The 15,789-nt window shown below is 43.9% G+C and overlaps 3 protein-coding genes across 3 annotated transcripts in view; all 3 read left to right on the top strand.

Annotated features, from left to right (window-relative positions):
* The window catches only part of DDAH1 (dimethylarginine dimethylaminohydrolase 1), a 58,510-nt gene extending 53,611 nt beyond the window's left edge, over positions 1 to 4,899 (top strand). The window contains exon 6 of the mRNA XM_085067987.1: positions 310 to 4,899. Within this exon, the coding sequence (XP_084924113.1) occupies positions 310 to 426 (117 nt within the window). The 3' untranslated portion in view covers positions 427 to 4,899. The remainder of the gene's footprint in view (positions 1 to 309) is intronic.
* Positions 4,900 to 8,347: 3,448 nt separating this feature from the next.
* BCL10 (BCL10 immune signaling adaptor) lies at positions 8,348 to 14,272 on the top strand. Its single transcript, XM_085067985.1, has 3 exons — positions 8,348 to 8,495; positions 10,574 to 10,862; positions 11,907 to 14,272. Exons 1-3 carry the CDS (start codon positions 8,412 to 8,414, stop codon positions 12,272 to 12,274), a joined length of 741 nt encoding a protein of 246 aa, XP_084924111.1. The 5' UTR covers positions 8,348 to 8,411; the 3' UTR covers positions 12,275 to 14,272.
* Positions 14,273 to 15,583: 1,311 nt separating this feature from the next.
* The window catches only part of C8H1orf52 (chromosome 8 C1orf52 homolog), a 3,003-nt gene continuing 2,797 nt past the window's right edge, over positions 15,584 to 15,789 (top strand). Inside the window, exon 1 of the mRNA XM_085067986.1 lies at positions 15,584 to 15,789. This exon is cut by the window's right edge and continues 86 nt beyond it. Coding sequence (XP_084924112.1) covers positions 15,618 to 15,789 — 172 coding nt within the window. The 5' untranslated portion in view covers positions 15,584 to 15,617.

Below are 15,789 nucleotides of genomic sequence, written 5' to 3'. Positions count from 1 at the left end.
AGGGTGAAAGCTGGGAGGCCTGGGCTCTGCTCTGAGCTCCACTGCTGGTGAGAGTTGGTCTCTTGTGCCTCTGGTGCTCTTTGCACACAACTGGATGTAGCAGCAGCTCCCTTGCTGCAGTATGATGTGTGTGAATCCCATAGCCAGAAGGCCACGTGCACTGTAAAGGTTCATGTTGATTAACAGTGATGGGATGGCTTGGCACCTGCTGACAAATCCATGTCTGTTCATTCTGTAAATAGTTGGAGAAAAGGAAAAACAGAGGTGTAAAGTGTAATGATTTTCTCTTATGTTTTCTTTCCTGGACAGGTATTTGAAAAACTGAAGGACCACATGCTGATCCCAATAGCCAACACAGAACTGGAGAAAGTAGATGGGTCACTCACCTGTTGCTCTGTGCTTATTAACAAAGCTTCAGAATTATGAGTTTACAGAGTTCCTCCCTTGTAACTGGCAATAATGTTACACACAAGGTAGATGAATCTGTATCCACACTTTTATTGTTTTTATTGACAATCTACTGTACCACTGTGCTACTAACCCTTGTTTACAAATTTTTTGCATTGTGAATTTTTATTATGTCCTTGCAGATGGTATTTAAGGTGGATGTAGGGTTTGTTGGGAGCACATAACTCTGAAGTAAGTTAGTCCCATGGGCTAGCAGAAGACAATTATAATTGGCTAACCCTTAGCTTTAGTGGTTTAACATATCTGTGTGAAAATTTTATGAAACCCAGCTAATTCTCAACATTTCAAGCACCTCTGTTGTATTTACACTGTTCCTTCTGTCCTCTTTCCTCTTGCTTCCTTGCTCTACATGTTTTTTCCTTCCTCAGTCTTCTACTTTCAGTGGTGCAAGGTATGGGGGAGACTGAAGAAAACTCAGTGGGCTCATCAACCAGGTACCTTGTGTGGTAGGGAAGCTTTCTGTACACTAGCTGGAGCAGTGGGCAATGGATTGTGCTCACTGTCCTGGCCATATCACAGTGCTGCTGCTGGGCAGAGTTGTGGCTGGAATCCGTTTCAGACATCAGTTGCCAACTTTGGAAAAGCTTCCTCTGATGGGAGCATTCAAGGGCAATGACTGCCTGGGAAACTTGAATGACAGAAGAAGAGAGTAGTGCAGCCACACAAGTTGCCTCCTGCAAATTCAGGTCCCAGTTTTCTGCTAAGACCATGACTTTCAATGTGGTGAGAATGGGAGAGGAGTTTTGAAAAAGGCCAGATCCTAGGAAGCCTCTGGACCACAAAAATTAAAGGCTGAGATGCTTTTGAAAAAGTTAAAGCTACAAAACAAATCTAAAGTATGGGGGAGTTAAATCTCTTTGTTTACATCTTAACATTTATTTGTTTCTCCTTTCTGTTTTCTCCTCTTTTGGAGGCCACTTAGTAGCAAAATTCAAAAGAAAAGGGTGATAGAGGGAGTTGAAGGACAGCTATTCCTGGAGTATGCCCATGAATAAGGGAAGCTATTTTTTCCTGGAAGATTGGCATTTGTACTTTATCTGCCCTTGGGGCAGTTTTCCTTGGAACAATAACCATCTTATTTTTCTTAGTGGCACAAATATTCACTGTGGTATTCAGTTAAGGCAAATATATTTTTTGTAGCAGATTCCTCAACATGTTTACCCACTGAGTCACAGCTTTTTTTTTTTCACCACCGCGAAGTGAAGCACAGACCATTGTATTCACATGCTTCTTGTTAAGTCATTTGTAAACTAAGGACGGGAGAAATTCCCAAACAGAGGCAGTTAGTGGGAACTCTTCAGAGACTGACAAATAGTCTGAACATGTTATGAGCTTCCTAGACATCTCCTCCACCTTTCCTGAACCACTTGTGTCATGTTGCTGAGGTGCAGTAGGAAGTGAGTGAGGAGGCTCAGGCAATGTGGTCTGCAGGAAAGCAAGCAGTATTAACCAAGTGCACACCTGGCTATCCTTTGGAAACCTGTGTACTTTTTTGTGCAGTCATGAGGGAGGAAAAGCAAGCAGTCATACCTGCTGGTTCTCTTCAGCAAATCTCACTCTGCATCTCAGTGCTAATGAGGGGAAAACCTCCTGGCAGCTCCCAGAGTACACCTGATGCTTTGTGGGTGCACTGTATGTTGTGGTGACATGAGGTGTTGAGAAGAGAGCAATGACGAGCGAATATATTGTATGTGAAAAGAGCGTGTCCCAAAGGAAGTTCTTCAGTCATCAAACAGCAAGTGGGGTTGTTTTTTTTTTTTTTTCCTATTTATGACTGTGCTGTCCCAAATGGTTATCCTAATGTTTCCCCCTTGTCTTTTCCATTCCCATGCACCATCATTTAAACCTGAGCCAGGTGATCAGGCTCTAAGGATATAAATGTTGCAGTGGGGAATCTTTTTCTGCCTTCCCTTGGTGCTTTTTAAATATTTGATAAAGTATCATGCATTTCAAAATAACTTGACATTTAAACAGATTTTGTGCCAAAAAGTGGCCCTGCAGATTGAGCTGTGAGCTCCTAAAGGCAGGCTGTACTCTATTACAAACCTGTGCAGCCATGGGGGCTGTCATACAAAGCTGAAACAGCCCCCCTACCCCAACTGGTCCATGTCTCCTGGGGCCTGGCCCCCATTCATGTCCTTCAGTCCCTCTTCCCTCCTCTTGCTAGGGAGCCAGAGCATCCAGCTACACTGCGAGTGTTAGGCTGTAGGATTTTTGTTTATCTTTAAATATTTCTGTGGTGGTGATTTTTTTTTTTTTCTTCTTCCACCCTCTCTTAGCTTTCACCTGTCTCCTTTCTCAGACCCTCATTTCTAGTTTTGTCAAGGCATGATGAGCACTTTTGTCTTTTAATCCCAAGTGGTTTTGCCTTATATTGCCTCAGTTCTTCTTACTTGAATCTTCTTCTTCACTTCTCCCTCTTCACTGTTCACTCCAAAGTACCCCAAGCCATGGCTGACTGTCCTAAACTCACTCCCTCCTTGAGTAGGTGCCAGGAGAGAGGAGAAAGAGGGGTCTGCTTTGGGTCTGAGCAACTTCTTTTGAGCTGGAAGGATGGTGGTCAGCAGGAGCTGTAGATCCAGAGAGTGATATGGGTGACTCCTCTTCTTTAAGATTTCTCCAGAAATGAGAAGCATTTCTGGTGACACTGTGGATACCTTGTGTCCTTGAAAGCAGTAGAATGGGTGACAGCAAGTTCCCCTGGCTGCCTAGGGGAGGGAGAGGAGGAGTCAGGATTTCAGAGCTGAGAAACATCTGTGTAGACAGAGAGGCTGGTTTTTCACCTCTTGCCATTTAGATTTCCTTGGCTTCAGGGCTGCATTTTGGTATAAAGAAAGCAAGGAAGTGGCTGAGGGATCTGAATTCCTTCAGGTGTTGTATTCAAACTGTCTAACTTCAGGCACAAAATTTAGGTGCTCTAAAACCACACCTGCTTTCTCTCTGTTGGCCTCAGTAGGAATCACAGCCTCTTAACATAGATGATTTAAATTACATCTTAGTCTGATGCCAGAAGTTACCTAAGCTAGTTAATGGGATCGCCCTCACCTCACTGCTTCTAGCATTAGTCTTTATTCTGCCATTAGAGTGAAAAACATTATGATCACTTCAGTTTATGTATTTGCAGTATGGTACTAAGAACTAAAATCATGCCAAATGCTTCTTGTTCTTGCTGTTTGCCCTTTTTTTTTTCTGTTGCCCAAACAAAGATTTCTGTTGTGAGGACATTTCTGCAGTGACACATGTGCAACTAATGCATATCCTGTGCATTTTGTCACCAGAACATTTCTCAGATGCCTGATATAAATCATCATTCTTTATTAATATAAATAATAAAATAAAATCCCAAACCAAAAAAGGAGATGAGACACTGAACACTGATAGTTGCCCACATAAAACACTTGATAACAACTGTCAGGCTGTATGACAGAGCAGGCCAGTACAGAAGTTCCTGTGGTAATAGCTCAGCAATGGGGTTTGAATTACTCATCAAAGGTTTTTCCTTTCAGCAGTTTAGCTCAGTTGAAATGAAGGAGCTAGAATGTGCATTATAGATATTTCACGGATGTTTGCTAAGAGTTCAGGGAGATCTGTGATATATGGGCCCCTTTCTTCAACAGAATGTGAATGCAGTGTCTCTCTCTGAAATGAAAATGTGAATGCATACTGTACCTTATGAGATAAACTTGAATTCTTCCATTTATGTATTTTTGTGTTTACCATGCTAATATTCAGTATTAAATAGATGCCACTATGTGAAGCTATGCTCTGATTTTTTGGTGGTTTCCATGTGATAGAAATAGAGCTCATAGGCACCACTATGTCCAGTTTTGAAAACAAAAAGTCAGTACACAAAATGCTGTTTGTTCACAGCAAATTGGAAAAGATGGGGAAAAATGAGCTTTTGATTTTGTTCAGCTTCATATATGTTGTATCAATGAAGTCAGAGCCAAATTAATAGAAAACATTAACATCCACATGGAACCATTTGAGGAAAATAATTTACTATTTAAGATTGTCTATTTTTGCTTTTATCAATAAGGAAGCTGAAAAGATAAGCCTACTTAAAGAATGGTATTTGTTAAGTGATTGTGAACAAAGTATCAGTGGACCTCATGTATTTTCAGAGAAGTTTTAACTGGACGTGTGATGTAAATTGTATAGAGTTGTATGTGAATCGTGTTAGTCATTGTTTTACATTGTATTGTTCTGCAGTGCACAAATCTGACTACTGAACACAGAAGCGCTACATTCATTAAACTTAAAATCTTGTTGCAGTATATAGTTTCCCACTTTTTGTGCCAAAAACATCAATACATTCCATAATCAGTTCTAATAGAGGTTTGCACTTTGCTTTAATTTTTTTTTGTGACTCTTGCAGTTTCAATACTATATATCCCCATCACGAAGGAATAAAGTGTCAGTTGTACCGTGCCCTGTGTAGTTCGTGCTTCTTCTTTTGGAACTATACATGTAATGTGAAAGTATATGTGGTTAATTTAATACTGTTTCATGCTGCCTTTTTATTTCCAGGTTTATTACATACCTAGAAGTGAAGTCAGTTATAGACACTAGCACTAAAACCCTTAAGCCTGTTAGGGGAGATCTTGACTCTTTAAAACCAAATAATAATTTTAGACTCTGCATTTAAAAATAATGTATAGAGAGGAGATGTTGCCTATGAGTGGTCATGATTGATTTTATTCCTGTCCAATGTAACTAAACAGTGTTAATGTAGTACAGTATGTTTCTGTGTAGTTCCTGAATTTACTGTAACTTTCAAAAGGTGAAACGATGAAGGTTGAGTGGCATTCCCATTATTCTTAAATTATTCTCATAGCTCTTGTGTCTTTTCTCCCACACAATCTCAGGAGAGGTGACTGCACTCCAGACACTGCCTTGAGGTAACATGACAGATAATTGCATATCTTATATATAAATACTTCCTGCTGTGTGCTACAAATAGTGCACTTGGGGCTGCTCTCTGCTTGCACCCTTGTGCTCCAGTGCCAGTAGGTTACAGTTTTGGGATCCAGCATCTCGGGAGACCATGCAGTTCCTCCAGGCTTCATGGGTGTGTATGTGTGTGTGCAAGTGCTCGTGGGCCATCAGTGCCATCTCCTGGCAATCCAGCAGTCAGTTGTTCAAGGCCTCAATATTGCTCTTTCAGCTTTTCAAGAAACCCAAGATAATTTAACAGTGTAGGAGTTAATTAATTAACTGTAGCAAAAACAATTACATCACTTTCAAACTGTACATTTTTGCTAGTAATAGGACTTTAAACAAACCATAATCTATTCTTCTTGTCAGAGAAGTAGGGACAAAGGATCTAAATACAGCCTTTAAACTAATCTAATAACACTGGTTAAAAGTATGATTTTTATACTAAGATATTTAAATCAAGGTTGTGTCTAATGTGAATACATTTAGTGTGGTGCAATTAATATTTTTAACTACTGCATTTACATGTTTACCCCTATCTACAGGAGAGAGTTGGTACCAATTTACTTGAATTTGTTTCTAAATGGCAATGATTGAAAATTACAACATATATACAAGCAATGCCCACTTGGCACATTAACAAGTTTCTCACAGAAAATCAAACCTTAAAAAAGCAAAATCATAGTAGTAATTTAATAAGGAATGTTCTTTGCAAAACTTAGCTGTAGGATATTACTTCTTCAAATAGGGACTTCTGCACTTGGGTATAGAGATTCAGTCCCCACTCTAAGTACAGCTGCTTAAAAAACATCAGTCACTGTCTCCTGCATCATAAAGCCCAGACATCCTGATGCTCAACAACCTCACCCCCCAAAATTCATGATCTGCAGGTTGATTGCTGTGATTTAGTTACTGCAAATTTGCCATTGGTTGTGGCAAATACCTGTTGAGTTTAGGAAGGGCCCTCAATCTGTAACTAAATCAAATGTCTTCCCTTCTTTCTACCTTGGCAGCTTTTCTCCTCCTCCTCCCTAAGGAATTGTGGGTGTAGAGTCCCACATGTCTCAGGAGTTGGGGTGTCCAGCCAGCTTCAGAAAGGGGTTATCCTGAGGACCCAAACCCCTGAGCAAGGATCAGGAGCAGAATGGGATGGGAGCACATGAAACTCCCAGGGAGAGGCCCCTACTCTGCAGTGAGGACACACTGCCTGGAGAGGGGTTGATCAATGAGGGCAGAAGGGGAAAAAACCTGAAGCCAGTCATAGCTCTGAAAAGCTGACCAACCTCTTAAAAACTGTGACAGTGTTACAGCATTTTTTGACCTTCACAAGCAGTTTTGTAAACACCTCTGGGTTGTAAACAGCTTTCAAAATTTATTTTGGAAATTTACTCTAGAAATTTATACTAGATGGACATTACACGTGTACACACTCATAAAACAATGCAATGTCCAAAATCTTCCCAGATGCCTTGAAAGAAATGATCCCTTACTTACTCTGCATTGAGGCTCACTTCTGAATATCGAGTGGCTCTTACTCTCCTGAAATGAGTTTCATGCAGAGAGTAGCCTCCTTCCTGCTGCCTGGACCATTAAATCCTGGTGGGGTGTTTTGGCACTGTCTGCTAAAATGCATTCTATTCTTGTATTCTCTAACCACATGCTCTCTTCCTGACTACTGAGGTTAAATCGTTCCAGTTTGTCTCCTACATGGCTCAGGAATCAGCAGCCTAACCCTCCAGACATCACATGCCTTTGAACTGCACCTCTTGCTGAGCAAGGTTATTAACAAATATTCTAAATCCAGAATGCATGATAGATGTTTTTATCAGCAGTGATGTATGGAGCCAGCAAAGTCCACAATATAATTCACCTTGAAGAGGAGGAGCTGAAGGGCATGTGATTAAATAAACGAGGGTGGAAGTCAGGGCTGGGAAGATGCCTGGCTGTGTCTCGGAAGTGCCACAATCAGTTCTCGGGAAGCATCAGAGAAGCTGAAAGCTTTCCATGTATTTTGGAAATAGGGAGGATCAACATAGGCGCTTGAACTTGGAAAAACAAAAGGTCTGCCCTGCAGCCCTCTGAGCAGGAAAATGGGAGATAAGTAGTTTACTTTGTCTTTCACGTTTAATCCAGAGATACACAGCTTTGGGAAAATCAAATGTACTACAGCAAATAAAGGCTTTTTGGGGCGGGAGTAACAGCCAGGAGGAGGTGGTTTGTGAGCAGAGGTGCTGCCAGATGACGGGCAATCGGGGTGCATGGCGAGGGTGGGTCTGAAGGAGTTTAACGAAGTTACATTCAGATCAATCAAGTTCCAGCTGCTGTAGTTTCCCGGCGGAGGCGGCGCCGTGTCCCGGCGGGGCAGCGGCTCCCTCTGGTGCTGCCTTGGAGCACAGCCGTGTGCAGCGGCGGGGCTTCAACACCCTCAGCGCCCAAAACCTGCGGCAACCCGCGGCAACCCGCGGCAGCCCGCGCCGCCCGGCACCGCAAAGCCGCTGTCACAGCCGGAGCAGCTGCGGGCCCCGGCATCGCTCCGCATGCTCACGGTCCTTTAGCGGCGGGGCTGCCGCACGTCCCCGGCAGGGCCAGAGCAGGGCAGCCCAGCCCGAGTCCCGGCGCTGCCCAAGGCGCTCCGAGCCCACAGCGCAGCTCCTCCCCCGGCCCAGCCCGCGCGGCCGGAACTGCCGCCTCAGGCCCGAGCTCGCGCCCGGGGCACCGCCCACCCCGCGCGCGCCACACTGGGCGGGGCCGGGGCGGAGCGCCAGCCCTGCGTGCCCATTGGCTGTAGAGGGGAAAGGGGCAGGGTGAATCTCATTATCTGAGCTCCCATTGGTGGGCCGGGCCCGGGGCGGGGCCAGGATGGGGTGGGGTCGCGACGAGCCGCGGCTGGGGGCGGGGCTAAATGCCGGCCCTGAGCGCTCATTGGCGGAGGCGGGCGGGGGCGGAGGCAGGGCCGGAAGCGCCGCCCCGCGCGGGTTTCCCCAGCGGGCGGCCGAGGTGCTGCCATGGAGGGCCCGGGGTCCTGGTGCAGCTCGGGCGCGGCGGGGCGGCCGCTGACGGAGGACGAGATGGCGGAGGTGAAAAAGGATGTAAGTGGCGGGCGGGACCGAGGGCCCGAGCACCCGGGCCGGGCGCGGAGCGGCGAGTGGGGCCCGTGCGCGGGCGGGGAGCGGAAGCTGTGTGAGCCGGCGGGGGGCGCGGCGCGGCGCGGGGGCGGCAGGGACGGGACAGGCCCGGCGGCGCGTCCGGGAAGGCGGCGCGGAGTTTCGGGCGCGCCTGAGCCCCGCGGGGTGTCCCGGTGCGAGGCTGCTGAGGCTCGCACACGCTTGCCCGGCGCGGGGCTCACCCCGGTCCCGCCGGGCTGGGTGCTGCTGCTGCTGCTGCTGCCCGGCCCTGCGGCGGGTCACGGCCGGGCTGCCAGGCTCGCTCCCCGCTGTCTGCTCGGCCGTGGGGCGCGGCAGGCAGACTGAATGAGTAACGTGGTACCCAAAGCTTGGCTGGAAATGTGTGTGCTGTTCCTGGTGCCAGTAAAGTTCTTTCTTAGAGAGCGTAGATATCTTCATTAAGTATACTTACATATTTTTTGTTGGGGTTTATTGTTCTATATTTTCCTGGGTTTTCCCCCCATGCTTATTCACTGATGTCTGGAATCTGAGGGAAGACTTCATCTTGGTTCATTCGGGATTAATTGATGTCATTGTGAGACTGGGAAGCAAGCAATGTGTTAACCAACCTCAACAAGTGAATGATTAATTTAAAAAATAGTAAAATCACAGTTTATCGTTTATTTTTTGCCTGTCCATGGTTCTGCTTGTAGTTTACAGTGTCTTATGTTTGACGTATTGGGGTTTTTTAATCTCCTTTTAAAGTACAGTAGAGACTCCTTGGAGTTTGTTTTTCGTTTCTTTCTGGCTTTTATGCATAAGTGATTTCCTTTAAATGCTTTGTCACAGTTCTGTGAGACATGTACTTCAAGTTAGTACTCGCTTCTGTGGAACCCCTGGGTAATACTGCAACAGCTGGCCTCAGGTAGTTACACCAAAAAAGGATAAAAACCACTTGAGTCAGACAATATATAAACATGATAAGGGTGTTAGTCTGGGTTAGTGACTGAACCCACGGAGTGCATGATTGTCACTTCAGCCCTTAATCTTGTAGGTTCTCCCATATTACTCAGAGAACATGATGGAAACCTTAGGTAGAAACAACATTCGTTTTATCATCAAAATGCAGATCAATAAATCTGACTTGAGAGCTTCTTCACTCAGGTTTTAAACGTTGTGGCTTCACAATGCAATGTGCTGGTTCAGTGTGCGTTCACTCGGCTTTCTCAGAGCTGCTCAGGTAACTTGGCTGGGATCTCTGCAAGCCAGGGTGCTGTGTTAGCAGAAGTACTGTGTGTGTAAGGGGACAGCACACCTCAGGAAGCTAAAACTGGCAAGGACATCTTGGGCTGGGAAAGCTTGTCCTGAGGAGGAATTATAAGGTTGGAGTCTTGCAGCTGAGAGCTGAGAAGGGGGTGAGCCATACAAAGTCATTCATACAATAGAGCAGGGTTACAAAAGACAAAAAGCAGCCACTGATGTTGTTGAGAGTATGTACATTTATGGATGAAAGTGCGTGTATTTTGGATGTCAGTAATCTGTTGAACTTCTCAATAGTGGTGTTTATTTACAAACCTTTTGAACTGTGAGTATATTCATGCTGTTGCTCTGAGACTGCTTTTGCTCAATGCACAAAAACCATCAATACCTGCAGTATTTTGGGGTTGTGTGTCAAGGATACAAACAGTATGGAAATGTGGCGATCAGATGATTAGTGAAAATAAGTAAGTCTGTAGACACAGTGAGTAGGTGCTGTTTGGTATAATTTCATTTTTACTTGGCTGTTTTGAAATGTGCTAATCTCAGTCTTTATGTAATCACATTTTCTATGAGTAGTCACCTTATTTCTAAAAAAGCATTCTGAGTGCAAAGAGCTAAAGAAAAGGATAATTAGGTAACAGTTTTTACAGAATTTTTTTACACTGAGAACAATCTCAACTAAGTAACACAGTAGCAGCTTTAACAATTCTTTTGCTAACCTGTATCAAAATCATATAGGTTCCAACTACAGACTTTGAAATAACTTGAAATGTTGGCTAATACTGGTTTGTTTTGTTTTGCAGGCTTTAGAAAGGATGCGTCCTTACCTGTGTGATAAAATCATAGCCGAAAGACACTTTGATTACCTGCGTTCAAAGAAAATACTCACTAGAGAGGACACAGAAGAAATTTCTGCTCGATCTTCCAGTAGGAAAAAGACTGGGAAGTTATTGGACTACTTAGCAGAAAATCCAAAGGGACTGGATGCTTTGGTTGAATCTATCAGACGAGAAAGAACACAAAACTTCCTGTTACAAAAGATAACTGATGTAGTGTTGAAAGTCAAAAATGAAAAGCTTGAAGCTATTAAAGGTAACAAATTTATAATAATGTTGAGCAACACATAGGTTTTATTTTGAGGGTCTGCAAAATTAAAATCCAAAATTAAAGTCTTCCTCTGGTTTTTGGAACAACATGTTTGGAAATATCACCAGTTTGGGTTTAAGATCCTGGTGCACATATCCTGGCTTTATCTTTTTACCATTTGAACATAACATAACTAACAAGTTGCAAAAAAAACCCCTATTGTGTTGTTATGATGGTTAAATCTGTCTTCACATTTCAGTTTTGGTTTTCAAAAATAGGTGGTTATCTTCCATCTTGCATTTCTCTCCAAGCTATTTGCTGTAGTAGCAGGATGCTCTCGTTTTGTTAAACTTTGTGCCTCAGCTGAAGATGTGCTAGCAAATGCAGCTGGAGGGGAGTTCCTCTGTATGCCTTCAATGCCACAGCTTGAAATTAGACACTGTAAATATATGGGCCTATTGTTTCATACAGGCAGAGAGGTTTTGTTGATACCCAAAGCTTGAAGTGACTATGTGTACTCTAATTTTAAGGCAGAGGAAGAAGTATAAGCTTTCTAGACCAAAAGCTTTACTTCCCCTTCCACACCCATCAAAGATAAATAAAGAAGGAAGAAGTACATTTTAACCCTAGAGATGAAGGGCCTGAAGTTTTCTCTGGCTTCGGGTGAAATAGCCTTCAAGTGCTGTCCATTTGGGAGCAGAACCATCAGCTGAAGCTTTTAAAAGTTTGAAGAACACTGTGAGAAAAATCTAAAAAATGTTGGGCCAAAGGGCTAAAGTGGCTTTCTAAAATGAACCTTAAGTTAGGGTGCATCTTTGTCAAATACTGTCTGATACTGACTACAGAGAAACCATTCACATCAGCCCAGATAACCTGCATGTTTGTTCTGTAATTTGTCAGGAATAGTGGATGTCACAGGTGAGATGAAGGGTTAGTCTGTTAAAAATACAGACAACTGATCTTTGACAGTCGTACTGATATTAAATCAGAGCACAATTTTAAGATGGCCGCATACTGTTATTAAATTCAGTATCTGCTTTTTTGTCTTAGGTCTAAGCTGCAGCACCTGTATGACCTCACTGTATGGAGGAACAAATAATCTCTCTAGATCATTTTCTGATGAATCAAATTTTTTGGATAAAACGAAAGACAAAGAATCCACCCAGATACATCATCCAGAAGAAGATTATAGCACCGCTGCATTTGTGTCTGCTGTCTCTCTTCATTCAATGAATTTACCAATTGCAGAGATGGGAAATTCACAGTGCAGTGTTTTCTTAGCCACCCTGCCAGGGCCTGGAGACCCAGGTGCACCCCCACTGCCCCCAGAGCTCCAGTCAGACCAGCAAGAACCATGTACTAGTTCAAGTGACAATTGCTTTTTGCCTTTACGATCACGTTCTGTTCAACCACAGTGAACATAGTGACTTTTGTCTGTTCATCCAAATGGTACTGAAACTTTCTTTGATGTCTCATAAAGGTTAAAAAGTGTTTTCAAACTACTAGAAAGATTGGAGGAAATATCTATGCAATTTCTGTTTTAATTTTGTAATTGTGTGATGCTGGAGCTGCTGACTTTTTTGTTGGTTTCTTTTGTTCTTTAGGGAGCTTTTTTCAAAATATTGTGGTATATACCAGCAAATTGTTTTTTAAACCAATGTGTATAAGATTTCACGTTTAGTTGCAGATACTTTAGCTGGAATTAGAGAACAAATGGGTTTTTTCTTTCTACAGAAACTAACAAATCAGCTCTTCTTAGTGTTTCTGTGATGGGTGAACTGGGAAAGATGATTAGGAAAAGTATTGAGTATGGAAAAATAACTTTCTGAACTAAAAGCTTAAGCTTACTTACCAAAAAGCTTAAACTCATTTACCAAGTTAAATGTTTCTCACTAGGATAAATTCTGCTCCGCATGTATGTGTGTGCTGCTTCATTTGCAAAAAACCCTCACAAATCTGGTCAAATCCATACTTATTTGCAAGGAGTCTCCTCTTTGGGTGAACTTTGTCCTACTGGTAAATCAAAAGGCATCAGTATCACAAATATATTTCTGCAGGTCTTGGAATATTATTCTTGTATGTTAGTTAAAGATTACTGATTTGAGATGCACTTTAAATTCTCATTAGTACTGGAAAAGGAATGTAAACTGCTCTAACAGCATCGTGAGGGCTGTAAGAGAACATTATTGTAGGATGCTATTAAGGAGCAAAGCTTGTGTGTTTTGTCCCACTGGGGAAGTGGAGGAGAAGTTGTGTGACAAGAAAGTATCCCTGCCTAAAGGACTCTTGGAAATGTGGCACTTCAGATACCTCCTCTTCAAAGCAGACAGACAGGTTTACATTTCAAATTGTTTAGAGTCAAATGCATTTTAAACTGTTTCAACATGGGAAAGTTCTCATTTCTTGACACCATGTAACATACTGTATTTTTCTCATATTTGAGTTGTAGCCTACCTTTTATGCAGGTGCCTATAATCATTTCAAAATGACCTGGTCAACTCTTACTTGGACACATGTACAGTTGTGTTCTGCAGTACTACACTTTAAAGTGATGGGATGTTTTCGGTATATTGAAAGTACACAGGTTTTCAGGATATTTCAGTATACAGGTTTGTATTTAAGACCCTAAATTATTTTGGCTCTCATATTGTATATAGCCATGTAATCCCATTCAAATTCACACCCAGGTAATATTACTAAACTGCTCTCCTTTTGTGGAGACAGGCTATCTGCAGGACATCAGTGTAGTCTCTATAAATTGTTTTCCATTATTATTCTGGTTTTGGAAGTAGATTAAAATGAAATGCAATGTTCAACTACACTCCATCCTGAGTATATGAATAGCTTACACATGAGAGATGTGTATATAAAAATCCTTGTTTCTCTTGTGTACATCTACAGTCATAGACTTTCAGGATGGTAAAAATGCTTTTCAATAAAACTGCTTGGATTAGATGGTACTCTGGAAATTGAATGCATAAATATGCAAGCAAAACTTTGGTCTATAACCTGAAATTAAGGATAGGATGAACTCCCTGTCTTCCATTAACTTGTAGTTGCACGTACTCAGGATGTCTAAAAAGTGATTTGTCTAAATGCCCACTGTAACCACTTAGAGAGCTGTGCTTGGGGTTGAGTGCCTTCCTGGGTTCTTGTAAAGAAAGGAGAGTGAGAGGGTTGGCCTTACCAGAGAAAATGCATCAGCTCAGGGTGGAAGCTGCCTTGCTGCTCCCCATCCTGCTGGCGAGCTGTGCAGCCTGCAGGGAGCCAGCGCTGCAGGGACCGCGCCCAGCGGAGCCTGTGAACCTGAGACCTTGAATGAATGTATTGTCTCAACAAATGTTTATAATATGCATTTTTTTAAAAATATTTTTACCACAACTTTTGGAATAAACTCTTTTGTATAGTTGCTTGTTTTCCTGTCTGCCTTTCTCATTTTTAAGATGTATGGGTTGCAAGAGCCGTTCATTCCGTTAACTTGATGTGTGGTTTTGGTTTTGTGTGTGCGGGAGGGTTTTGTTCTCCTTGTCTTTTTAGAGAGGTTTGTCTCTGGTGGAAAGACTGACAATGTGAAACGCTTGTGCCTGTAGGACTGCACTCAAGAGCAGTCTGTAAGGAAACATGCATGTGAAATCAAGAGCTCTGGTGCTTAAGTAGTTTCTGCGGTTCATGACTACTATTGCTAACCTGATTCTTGCTTTTTTTTTAACTACTCTGTTGCTCAACTTCCTACGGATGTGAGAGGAGTTGCTACCAACCACGCATATCTTGACTTCATTCTTAAATTAAGATTTTTATTTTTATTAATAGCAGGGGAGAAACAAAACCTTTGAGTGCTGAGCAGCATGACTCAAAAATGGATTTGCAAATGCTGCAGGGACTGTGGAGTCTCACTTCGGTGGTTGTTTTCATTGTACTTTGTGTATAAGGCTTATTTCAAAATAATGATCATGGTATTGGTTATGAGAGATCAGCTGGGTACGGTTTAGTATCTTTACAGTAAAGAAACTGATCATATTACAACCAAACCCCCTTCCTCAGACCTTACCCTGCTTCTGCTATAAGTAATCTGAGCACAGAATCACAGAATGCGCTGAGTTGAAAGGGACCTGTGAAGATCCTCGAGCCCAATTCCCAGCCCTGCACAGGACATCCCCAGGAGTCACACCGTGTCTGAGAGCATTGTCCAAACGCTTCTTGAACCTGTCTGGTGCTGTGACCACTGCCCTGCAGGGAGGTCTGTGCCCGACCACCCTCCGGGGGAAGCAGCTTTCCCTGATACCCAGCCTAAAGCTCCCCTGGCTCAGGTTCGTCCCGTTTGAACAGCACAGTGTTTTAGCTGATGCAGTAATGTATGGACAAGTCAATCACAAGGGAGGTCTAGCACAAATTTACTCCAACAAATATGAAAAATCTGTTTCGGTAAAGATACCGTCGTGCATGGTCAGCGCTGTGTCTGCCCTGGGTTAGCCAGTGATCAGACAGTAAGGAAAAAAACGTGTTTTCCCTCCACTTAAGCCTGCAGGTGTGAAAAGGGAGCAATGAAGGTTGTCTCGGTTTCGCGTGTGATGTTCGGTGTGTGGTCAGTGGAAGGGCAGCACCCCGCTCTGCCGTGTGCCCTGCCCCTTCCCCGGCGGAGCAGCTCTGCCCTGCTGCCGCGCTCCCCGCCCGGATCCGCCGGGCCCCGAGCGGGAGCAGCCGCGGCCCGGAACCCTCGGCGCGGGCGCGGTTTCCGCGGGCGGTGCGAGGCGCGGCCCCGCCATGGCGGCGGAGGGGGAGGACCCGCTGGGCTATTTCGCGGCCTACGGCAGCTCCAGCTCCGACTCGGAGCCCGAAGAGCCTCAGCCCGACGAGCGCCCGGCGGGGCCCGGCGCGGCCTCGGGGGACAGCCTGGGGCGGCCGCGGCTGCCGCCGCCCGACGAGCTCTTCCGTC

The sequence above is a fragment of the Lichenostomus cassidix genome, chromosome 8 (genome assembly GCF_008360975.1).
Source record: "Lichenostomus cassidix isolate B80296 chromosome 8, HeHo_3.0, whole genome shotgun sequence".
In the NCBI taxonomy this organism is placed as follows: domain Eukaryota; kingdom Metazoa; phylum Chordata; class Aves; order Passeriformes; family Meliphagidae; genus Lichenostomus; species Lichenostomus cassidix.
Note: the sequence above shows the minus strand (reverse complement) of the source record. Positions and strands in the feature narration are given on the sequence as shown.